At 31.1% G+C, this 12,302-nt stretch overlaps 1 protein-coding gene across 2 annotated transcripts in view; it reads left to right on the top strand.

Moving 5' to 3' along the window:
* The first annotated feature begins 3,859 nt into the window (after positions 1-3,859).
* The window catches only part of LOC116778950 (neurogenic protein big brain), a 40,793-nt gene continuing 32,350 nt past the window's right edge, over positions 3,860-12,302 (top strand). For both annotated transcript variants that reach the window (XM_032673058.2, XM_061529879.1), the window contains exons 1-2: positions 3,860-4,424; positions 8,243-8,369. In XM_032673058.2, the coding sequence (XP_032528949.1) occupies positions 4,094-4,424; positions 8,243-8,369 (458 nt within the window). In that variant the 5' untranslated portion in view covers positions 3,860-4,093. The remainder of the gene's footprint in view (positions 4,425-8,242; positions 8,370-12,302) is intronic.

The raw sequence follows: 12,302 nt of genomic DNA, 5'->3' as shown, positions 1-12,302 counted from the left end.
TTTTAGTTCTCATACCTATGGATTTATATATAATATTGATATCCACCCATGATGAATGACTGTAGAGATTCTTAATCATTAAGAATCTGTTATGATATAGTGAACTCAGTTTGTTTCTAAAAAGTACTTTCTATTAAATTTTATTTAAAAAAAAAGAAAAATTTGATATAATATTTCCTAAAACTGATTATTTTATAGCTCGATGAATTCTTAAAGTATTTAAAATAAAATGACTGGCATATTTTCACTTTTAAAAAGTGAGTTAATAGTTTTAAAATTAATAATTTAAATTATATTGATTTTTGACTAAGAGAAATAGGTAATTTAAATAAAAGTAAGTAGAATGATGAATTAAATACAAATGTATTTATTTCGGGAATTAAGTAGACTATTATTTAGCATTTTGTAGCAAAAGGTAATCAACTAGGGTGTATATTCCCTTTCGTAGAATTTAGAGTGTTAAATTTGGTATTTGACAACAATTTCAAACATCTTGCCTGTTTTACCTGTAGAAGAAAATGTACTATGGCTACCCTAGATGGGGTATAGGAATACTATTTTATTTAATATAAAGTAACTAACACTGGTGCAACTAGAAGGGCGGTATCTATAAGTTATTTTGATTCTGTGTCTCGTCGAGTTCTTATTAAATTATGAGCTTATTTTTCAGAAAAATTGTAGCCTCTGGAACTGTTTTCTTCAAATTCATTAACAGTGCTGTAAAGATCGCCCCCGTCTCCTTCATTGTTATTGTTTCCGCGAATACTAGTATAATCCTTTTCGTTACCTTTTGTTTCCTTAATCAAAGCATTTTTAATTTTTGCTTCATACTGGTTTGGTAGATGGTTTCCATGAACCATTAAAATCTTTTTGTTAATAGGGCTTTCGCTAAAAGGGCACAACAATGCATCCCGTTGCTAAATTTGAATTGTTTGAACACGGTTGTAGCGATAGTTGCTTGTAGTGTTTAAGCTATCTCTAAACTTTAAAAGACAGGATATTAACCGACGCATAATATACTGTAATAACTTAAACGGAAGTAAACAGAGGCGTTTAACTTTTTCTTTAGTTTAAAATAAGATACGTTCAAAATATAGGAACTACATTGTTATGGATAAGGAGTTTAATAACACTTTTGCATATATATTTTCTTTATTCATTTGTTTTTTTCCTCTTTTGATGACAATGTTTGTGTTTTTTAATTTTAAATCAAGAAATGTTATTATATAAGAATGAAATTAACTTAGGGCCGTCCATAAATTACGTGAGGCATTTTTCAGGATTTTTTGACTCCCCCGCCCCCTAGTGAGATTTTGTGAGATATTCCTCAACTCCTAAGCCCTCCCTAAATCTCACGTAAGATTTTTTGAAATTTTTTTTTGGTCGTAATCGCGTTAGATTATAAAAAGAAATACAAAAACATAATTTTTTCCATTACATTTTATTCAATACTAGCAATGACCAGTATTTTATATTTAAGAATATTATCGTAGTTCAAAATTATAGTTAGTAGATTAAATAATAAATTCTTCAACAAAAATAAATATATAATATTTATTCTAATTCAGTCCATGGAGACTCGTGAACAGTCTCAAGTGTGACTTCAGGAACCAACATATCCAGGTGATTTTCAATGAAATCATCTGCTCATATCTTTAACTTAAATTTAACTTCATTTTCACGCAATTTTACACCGTTTTCTACTCAGAAAAAATTACATGATATTTGCCAAAACCCCCCCTTTCCCCTAGATGAGATTTAAAAAGATTTTGCATGACCCCTCCCCCCCTTGGACACCTCACGTAATTTTTGGACGCCCCCTTAAATCAAAAATTGAACATCTATAAAATTCGCTATAAAATTTTCATTCACATAAGAATTCGTCATGTCTTCCTAAGATGGAGTATTCTCATAAATAAAATAACTACGATAATACCTTTAGCTTATATATAGTTTATTTTATGTATTTACGTTTTACAAAAAGCATGAATATTATAAAAAATATGTTTCTATTTTTCGTTCCTAAATCGTATTACTTCAAACAACATTGATTGGATATTTTTTCTTATTCTTAGTCACTTTGTAACCTATTTTTAACTTTAAAGGTTTGAGGCTGAGGACAATGTATCGGTGAAAAGAATAATCATAAAAATGTCGACATTGGCAAAGTATTATAAGATTCCAGTGCAAATGAAGCCATAGTCTAAATTTAAAAAAAAAGAATATGCCTTCAACTTTTTGAATATCAAAGCATTATGTCCCTTCTAAGACTCACACAATACCTTGTTTTCTCAGACTAAAGCTTTATATGACATTACAAGATAATTTATTAAGACTTTCAAATTTTCTGTTTCGTGCTCCCGAAAAAAATCCAAAAAATATTGTCCGGAGATATTGTACTGATCGCTACTTTTCTTTAAAGATATTATCCTTTATATGTAGCAATATTTGCGGATCTTCTAATACTCCCTCTTCAATTTCTCTCGTTGAGTTAGGGAAATTTCTATTTTGATATAAAAAATTATTAACTGACGTTCAGATTTTAAGGTTTCAGTACAGGCAGTCCGTTATGTGAGATGATTCTATTGGTCGAAGTTAGTAGTTTTGTTTGGACATGATAGAGATAAGAAAATTATTATTAAAATAGAACTATTAGTCCTCTTAAGCTAGTAACAAGATATGCATGGTTTTGAGAATATTAAAAAAAAAATATACTAAAAATTTTGGTTATTGTTAATCAAGGAAGCTGGTGATTTCTCATATATATTGCTACAAGTTTACTTCACTTGACTATACTAAAAAATTATGAAGAATTTTATTTTATTAAACTATTCAAGGAAAATTATCGGTAGGGTTTTTTCGATACGTGTTAAAGAAGAGTTTTTTTATGATAAATTAGTTCCCTCCTGATTATATATAACTATTTACTTAAATCACATTAAGTTTAATTATATATTAATCAATGAGTCTTTACGATCACCATTGACACCAGAATTCATACACATTCCTATGAAATGCCACATGTTTGTATCGTCATATTACAAACATACTGAAAATTAGTAGTTTTAAGAATTTGATTCGTAAATCTTCACATTTTATACATTCGAGTTTGTTATTGAATGAAAAAGAGGAAACGACTGCCTAATTTGTGCTAAACAGCTGAGTTTACTTGGAATTGCTTTTAGAACGAAAAAAAACATGCGTAAAAAAACTTCCAGCATGAATAGGTTTTTAAATAAATATTTTTAATTAATAGATATTAACACAGTTGAGTTCGATCAACACATGAGTATAGGAACAGGTTCGGTCCTGTTAGTATAAACGGTGCATGTATTTTATGCAAAATAGACAATCAGGTTTTGCTGCACCTGGTGTCATATATTTATACGACCTCGAACCTAATTTATTAATAAAAGCTGTTTATTTCATCTCCTTTTTGTTTTTTTTTTTTGTACATTCAATATGATCCGTGTCTAATTGGTCCCATTTAAATTTTGTTCAGAGCGCATTGGCAGAGTTACATGAGTAAAAGCGGTAAGTTTCCAAAACTATAAGTACATTGATAACAATGTTAATTATAAAAATATAAATTTTGTATAAAGATACGAGTACGTTATAGTTTTGAAGTATAGGTACTGCCAATATTTATAATCTTTGTGCTTTTTTATTTAAAAATCGGTAGCTTTTTTCGAATCATATATACTTTTCGAAACTTAAAATCAAATAAAACGGAACATATGATAACCGAATATCTAATTAAATGCTATTGTATCGGTCGCGGTGCAGCGAGTTGGTGATTCTGTTAGTGTAGTGTAACACATTATACAGCCTATATTATAACCGGGTGCACCCTCCGCAGGTCCCGGGGCGGGGGCGTAACAAGTGGCGGGACATGTGCGGGGCCCCGCTGGCCCGCTCCCGGCTCCGTTTAGTCATTCATTCAGTTGCGAAGTGCGAACCACTTTGGACCGAAACTTCGCGGCGCGTGGGTGTCGATGAACACGAAAATAGCGCGCGAAATTCGTATCCGTCGATTGTTTTTTCTTTTGATAAAATGGCAGGTGTCTTTTAGTCAGTGTATTAGAGATACATAATGGGGGAACAGACATTTAATATTGATGACAACAATCTGGAACATCACATAATAACGTTGTTCGATAAGTTGGAGTGTTTACGTCGGGATGCTAATCAGAGTGACAACATGCTGGCCGGTCGTGTGCCGGCGAGACTTGAAGTGCGGACTCTTTCGTTGTGGAAGGCTGTCGTGGCTGAATGTGCGGCGTCCTTCCTCTATGTGTTCATCGTATGCGGCGCCGCCGGCGGGGCTGGTGTGGGAGCCTCCGCCTCGGCTGTGCTTCTCGCTAACGCACTCGCATCCGGCTGCGCTATAGCCACCTTAACTTTATGTTTCGCTCATATTTCTGGTGAGATTAAATATAAACATAATGATCATAATAAATTAAGTCAAGAAACAAGTTAAATATCATATACTCACGATTAAAAAGTATTGCTTTAAGACCGACTAAATAAATAAATAATCTCAAAGTTTGGATATAGCATATAAAATAACATTTCCTCAGAGTAAGGATTCGCAGAAAAAAAAATTTGAAAGCGCTCACGTGTGTTACCTGCTGCGTTTTTTTGTTATCCCGAGGGTTGTAAACTAGCCGGCTGTAACAATGTCATACTATTATTACATAGTTTGAATAATAGCCGTCTTAAAAAAAGTAATTTTAAAATATGTATATATATTTTTTAATTTCGATTTTTGAATGCATTCCCTCAAACAGTGTGATAAATAGATATTAACCTGACATGCTATGTAAGTTATGTATCGAATGCAATATTTTTGCTCAATGTTTTATAATTAAATGAAATTCTCACTTAATTACACGAATGCTTTCTGGCGTTTTACAAGTGTGAGTAATTAAGTAAGTAGTTTCTGTTAATCTCTTTGGAACAGGTTTCATCCGTTAAGTGGGCTTTTGTTTCGAAACTAGAGAATTTTAATGAATTGTTTGCCTGCATTTATTTTTGACAACCAGGTGAAATCTTCGTATTGTATTCAATTTTAATCGTTAAAACTATTAAAGTAATGTCATTTTATTTATTCTTCATGTATTAAAGGCAAAGATCGTATCGTAACAGGCAGATGTTTTTCTCGTTTTTTTTTAAAGAGCTCTCAAAAAGCAACTGTTCAAGACTCGGTATTAATCTCGTTTCTCTTTACTTGCTATAATATTACTAAGAGCTCCAAAAATATATATATAACAATTACAATGTACCCCGTTTGATTAGAAAAATAATTTTCTTTCTAAGATCTTTACATTTTAACTATACTTATGATAAATTGTATTTGTAAATTGCTGTATAAAATTAAAAACTATGAATTTATATCAAATTGAAGGATAATAGCCGCTATAATCTTCACACGTGTCCGCCCTTCGCCCTTCACCCTTTAATATTTCATAATTTTATAATGGCCGACACAATGACATTTTAAATTATGTCATTACAATGACGCGTGTCCATCTTAACAATAACGCTAATTCGTCGGACGTTATAGCCAGGATCGTCACATCGCAGTTTAAGGGAGATTTAATTATAGAAAGCGTAGAACAGGAATGATGGCATATTAAACAATATAATTTAAAAGGAATTGGTTTAATCTATTTTATCATTATTAAAATATAGCTTAGTCAAATATTAACAACTTACGACAGTTATTACATATTTTATAAGTAGAATTCGATTTATTTATTAAATTTAGAATTTATTTGTGTTTGAAGTAAGTGGCTAATATCGGAGTGTGTCAACCCTAACAGCGGTAATAAATTTTAAATATATCCACTGTGGACAGACGCTCTAATGTGAACTAATTTTGTATTCCTATTTTAAGATGTAAAATCAATAAGAGACTTAGGAATATTATGGAATTAAATATATAAAGAATTAATTATATATGTGTGTGGGTTTGCTTGAATTGAAAGGGATATTTCAAAAATTATTATAAATATTTAATATGGATTCTTAATACTCCAGAGTCTTTGGCAGTTTTAGCTACAGTATTTTTATTTTTAATTAACGCAATTGTCAAATCTTTCACTTTATTGGCGGTTATCCAAAAGTCAATTTCTGTATGCAAATAAGAAAAGTTTATAATGGAATCAAAGCTAAAGGAACTGAATTAATTCAACAAATGTAAATAAATTAAACCGTTTATACTTTTTTTGTATTAAATAATACAGATGATATCGTATTCATCATACATCAATATTCACTGATATAAAAGAAGGTTATATATATTTGAAAATGTCTTTTTCGCGTAACAATAGTAGAAATCTTCTCATTCTTTATATGATTCTGATTTTTTTTGTTTTAGTTATAGACAATTTTTTGTTTAAAGGGATTTCCACATGTATTTTTTCATGAGCACAGATAATAAATCTATAGAGACAATGTTATCCGTCATCGGATAAATGTCGCTATTTATCATCCTTACCGTATCTTATATAAAGTTAAAATAAATTGTAGTAGTCGCAGTGCGGTTATCTACGGTATACGACGTGAGCGAGACGTACACGTAAATATCCATGTCCCTCACTGTAATTATCGTATTCTTGTAGTTAAAGATTCGTAAAATCGTTAACTGTTGGCAATGCCTTAAACAGGAGGATAAAAGTTTTTAGCAAATCGGTGAAACAAATTGTAGATAACTGTCACGGTATATCACTATAAAAGTGCAGTCAGTCTGGTAATTATACGTATTATTAAACGGTTCTTTTCGGAGAATTTATATACTCAATGGAAAAATGTTATAGTTTTAAAATATATGATTTTTTTAACTTTGTAACTACCTTTGAATATGTTCCATGACACGGCGCACACTTAAAGCGTTTCGCTTTTCTTAGAACTCAAGTTTTCTGACATTTCCGTCGTGTTTATGTTAATATGAATGTATATTTGCATATCTCAAGTTTATATGCAATAGGTACGAAAAGTTGAAATTCCGTTTTCCCTCGAGATTGCTCTTTGTATATTTTATTTAGCTTTATGTTTTGTTTCACTGCAGCGGTTTGCAATTATTTTTTATTAAACAAATTTTTAATGTTTACCTACAGTTTTGCTGCATTGTGTTCATGGGAGTGAGTTTATTAGCTAACATATAAATTTTTTTGTAGTCTGGTTTTAAATGTAGTACTATAAGAAGTGATACATTTGAAGAATCTTGACGTTTGCTCGTCCCCGTAGGGATGGGGAAAGAACGAATGAACGAATGAATGACAGAAATACAACAAAGAGTTCTTCATTATTTTGTTCTCATTCATTATTTGTTCTGTATTCTGATGATAATATAATTAATTCAGATACAGGTATTGTTTTCACTTTGATGTTAAGACACGCGTCTATATTTTTTTAATTCTTTCATAATTATTTACTATTTTAAAAATTATGTAAAATTCTTAAAAATCTCATTAAAAATAATCACGGATGAATATTTTTTTAAAACCTCTACTGAAATATTTTTTTTTGCGTTTGATTGCATATTAAAACTATGATAAAAATTATATTTTATTTATATAATTTAAGTATAACACGTTATAAATGTGCCGCTGGTAGTTAATGAATGTTGAACCTCCTTTTTAATCGTTTTACTTCAATTAAGTTTATAAATTACAATATATTAATAATAAACGAGACAGCTCACTATATTAACTGTTATTTGGCAGTGAATTTAATATTTCTTGCTTATTTGAACGACTCCCGGGTCCTGTTTCAACTATGCGAGGAATATGCAAATACGTCATTGTATACTACAAAATTTAATGTCAAATGCATTTACAATTCAGCTAAATTTTCAATGACATACTTGAGATAGAAGATTGTTAGTCCGCAGTATATTTTTTTGTATCACAAATTAATGTTTTTCATTGAACAAAGAGTAACGTCTCTATGGACTATTTATTTGTCGACATTTCCAGTGTTCCTCCATTGTATTGTTTAGATTTTATATATTTTTTTTAAATTTGATCAATACATAAAGTAAGGTCGCTTTATTACAACACTATATATTTAAGACAGACGCACACAAGACATACACATATGAAAAAAGCCTTATCTAAAAAAATTTAATCAAGGTAACAACAAGACATATATGTATATATATATATATATATATATATATATGTGGCGTATTAAATAGATTAATACATCTTTTACACATATTATATTTCCTCAACAGGAGCCCATATAAACCCTTGCGTGTCTGTGGCGCTGTGCGTGCGCCGGCGCGTGTCTCCTTTACGAACAGCGCTGTACATAGCGGCGCAGTGCGGAGGCGCTATTGCTGGCGCGGCCGCTATCTACGGGTGAGTGAAGCGCTTTCTAATGATCCACACAGAGCTAGTTAAATGACCAAAAGAATCTAGTGTCGTTTTACTTTTGTTTGGAACAGTGAATCTCATTAATGGCTGACTGTAAACGGCTCGACCGAACTAGGTTAGGTCCAAATAGGTCGAAGTAACTTAATGGCTTTTTCCATTTGTTATTCAGCGAGTTTCATCTTCTAATATGTGCGCTGTTAGTTATGACTACACTTTGAGATTTACGAGCGGACACTGAATGGAATTTTAACTTTGAGTTATTTAGTTCAATTAATGTTTAAAAAAAATCATATTATGTTATTTAATGTCCAACAAGTATATATAAACTTATTTATGAATTAATATATATTTAACATTAACATGTATGTATATTTTTAATTTAATATTGCATAGTGATTCACCGTTCACAAGCAGATAATAGAATTCCATGGTAGTTGTCATGTTGGATTAAGTCAGATTAATATTTAAATATTAAAACGACTCGATTTACGTCGTTGATGTATTTAATATTCGCGACATTTTGTTTGCTTGGAATTTATAATTACCTTAATGAATGTCATAAAAATCTTTTTAAAACAAATGAAATTACATAGACGTAGTTCGTGTTATCGAATCTGGATTGGAAAAATACGGAAAAACATTCGATTCGGTAGACATATCCGTTAACTGCTGGTGACATCCAATCAGCTGTATAAAAGAGTTTGAATTACCTGCAATTTGAAGTGAATTTAGACGGCTCTCGAAATACGACACAATCTGGAACACCTGGCTCATGAACTAGATCATATCTGTGAATGATGGGGACGGATTGCGCTGTTTACTCGACAGCTCTGACTTAATACTACCTCCTTACCTGCTGTAGATTAATGTCAGTTAAAATCTTTATAAGTGACAATAAATAAAAAACAAAAGTGACATACTTCCATCTCACCTCACGGCTCACATCTGTGATGACGTTCAATGCGATGTAGTCGAAACGTCGAGTGTAATGATTACAATAACAACACTCAGTAGTTTCAGAAACGTAGTTTTTTTTTAATTATTAATAAAATAATCAGATAAAATCAATTCAATGTTTTTTTTCTCAAAATCATCAGAAGTGTTTATAACTTTAATAATTTACTAGTGTATGACGTTGAAACTGTCAATTGAAAAGTCTGTGCTACAACGATTCGTTCTCGTATTAAAGCTAGTGTGAAGAATATTCACGGGATATAATCCGTTGTAACGTTCTAGGGATGTCCCATGACAGATATATGTACCTATATCGATAGATTGTTTTGTTTACACAAGCTTCACCGCTGATAGATTTCTTGTTTACACAATCTGACATATTTGTACGTATTCTATCATGTTATCAATACAAACAATATCAGATCGATATCTCTACGTCTCAATGTCTGTCACTCGTTCTTCAATTTATTTACATTAAAACTTGACAGATACGAACCTCTTTTTAGTGAAATGTTACCAAGTTAAAATGAGTATTATTTGTGTTCGACTATAACGGGTTATGGAAGTAGCAACACCAGTTTGTATGTGCATCTGTCGCTTTTTATTTTAGGTGATAAATACTTTGATAATATATATTTTGTGAGGTTTTATTAAAATTTTAATCAGCTTCTCTTACTCTGTAAGTTTTTAACCATATATTGTCGTATATCTAATATTGAAGTAGAACATAGCTTCTTTATTATATCAATTCTATAATAGTCACATAAAAATTTAGTGGATTTTTCTCAATCAATTTCAAGTTTGAGTGTTGGAATGCGCAAAAGAAAATTAAGACGGGCAGATTAGGAAAGGCTGTTTCATCGAAAAACGGAATCCCAGAGGACGTCCCTCACGGCGCACGGGTTTGTTACATCGGTTTTTTTCTTAAAGGTCCGTTTAAGTTACGTTTTGAAATTAACTTATCTTTCTCATCACGTTATATTTTTCTTACTTTACAAATTTGATGCTGAGATACAGCTCAATAGATACCTATAACTTAATATCTCCATGGCCTCGCTTGCGTGTTTATAAATTTAGTCTCGAAGTTTAATTATTATGAATACGCAATTCTCAATCTTATAAATTTTAGCACTAAACACACACACACACACACACACACACACACACACACACACACACACACACACACACACAGACACACACACACACACACACACACCACACACACGCGCGTTATTAGTTATGCCCTGATCGAATTATAAATGTATACAATCACACAGACGATCATCAATATTAGTAACGTATAATGTTGAAATAAATAAATCAAAATCTATCCATTAGTTCGTGTTTAAGTCCATCTATACAATTATACATACCTATAAATAAATATATGTTATCAATAAAAACTTCGTTTTCATCCGTGAGGCGGCGTCCCGTTATTGGGAATCATTTAGTAAACAGATCCAGGTTATTGTTGGGGAACACCTGCTTGTGTCATTTCAAGCTGTTAACAAAAGCTCTTTCCATTTGTCAACGCTACAGCCATTGTAACAAAAACTTTACCTGACTGTGTGAAAGTGATTCTCATTCCCTATAACACGATAACTATAATAAACTATGTATATATAACTATATATTAAATATCCTTTTTGCTAACACGTCACTTATCTATGACCAATTGTAGATAGTTTATTTGGTATGGCTTAATTCGCACTGGAATCGTGAAAATCATAGTTTTTATTTGATGGACGAATTGTAATTGTACTTTTGTCAGCTACATCCATAAGTTACGGGCGATGGTTTGTGAGTCTTATTAAGCGTAAGTCAGTGAAATTAGATTTCTAAGTAAGTTATCTGCGGTCTCGTTACATGTCTGATTGAATCACTCACACAAATTTATATACGTCCCACTTAATGATTGATGAAATTTGTTTTAAAGACAACAACAACAACAAAATTAAATTATTAATATGTATGTACACGTATTATTTGTAAAAATAGTTATTAGATATTATATTAGTAATAAATTAAGTAACATCTATCTTTTTAAATAATAATTTTTTACTTTTTCATATTCTTTGAATAATATGTACAATGACATTAATATATTATATACTCTATATGATTGAACGATTCTTAGTGTCACATTAAATTTATTTTACATGACATTTGCCCAAAGTGTTCTTTATCTGCGGTATTTCTTGATATAATACAATTTATTTTTATAAAAGTTTCTCATATTACGTCGATAAATAATAAAAAGTGTTAAACATATAAACATATATTTTTATTAAAAATATTTAGTTCTGTAAATCATATTTTCAAACTTGATGTAAGTTATTGTAAAACCGTACAAGTCTTAACTTTAAAGAATGAATTATGAACATTGAGCACCAATAAAAAGAAACACAGCTTCCTACGCCAATGATTTTTTCGATTTAATTTAAATTTTATCTTAGATTTAGGTCAAGCTAAATAATTTGCTCCCATTTATTAAGACCACCTATTTACACAATTCAGCGTCAGTGTCTTGTAATTTCAGTTCCTAAAGTTGCGAGTTCTCTTTAAGAATTTCATGGAAGCAAAATATAATTATAAAACCGCTCCTTAACTTTAATAGTGATAAGTGATGATTACAACACACCAAGAGGCGAGAGCCGTGTTGTAGTTTATGTTTAAAATATGTTTATGTTTTATAAGACTGGATTCTACACGTCGTAGTTTAAATTAGAAAGATGCATTTTTAAATCTGTTCATGTTTTATAACACTTATCATAAGCCGGACCTTTAGACGTCGGTGCGGTGAGCGCACCGCAGATGTCGCACACGTGCGTGCCCACACGCACGTGCATGCACTGCTCCGCTAACAAAACACACCCTCTTGTATCAAGATAGGAACGTCTTGAAAACAAAGCTGAGGGTTTTTCACATTGGCTATAACATATATTATTTCCTCCGGCACAT

Source organism: Danaus plexippus, chromosome 6 (genome assembly GCF_018135715.1).
Source record: "Danaus plexippus chromosome 6, MEX_DaPlex, whole genome shotgun sequence".
NCBI classification, from domain to species: domain Eukaryota; kingdom Metazoa; phylum Arthropoda; class Insecta; order Lepidoptera; family Nymphalidae; genus Danaus; species Danaus plexippus.
Note: the sequence above shows the minus strand (reverse complement) of the source record. Positions and strands in the feature narration are given on the sequence as shown.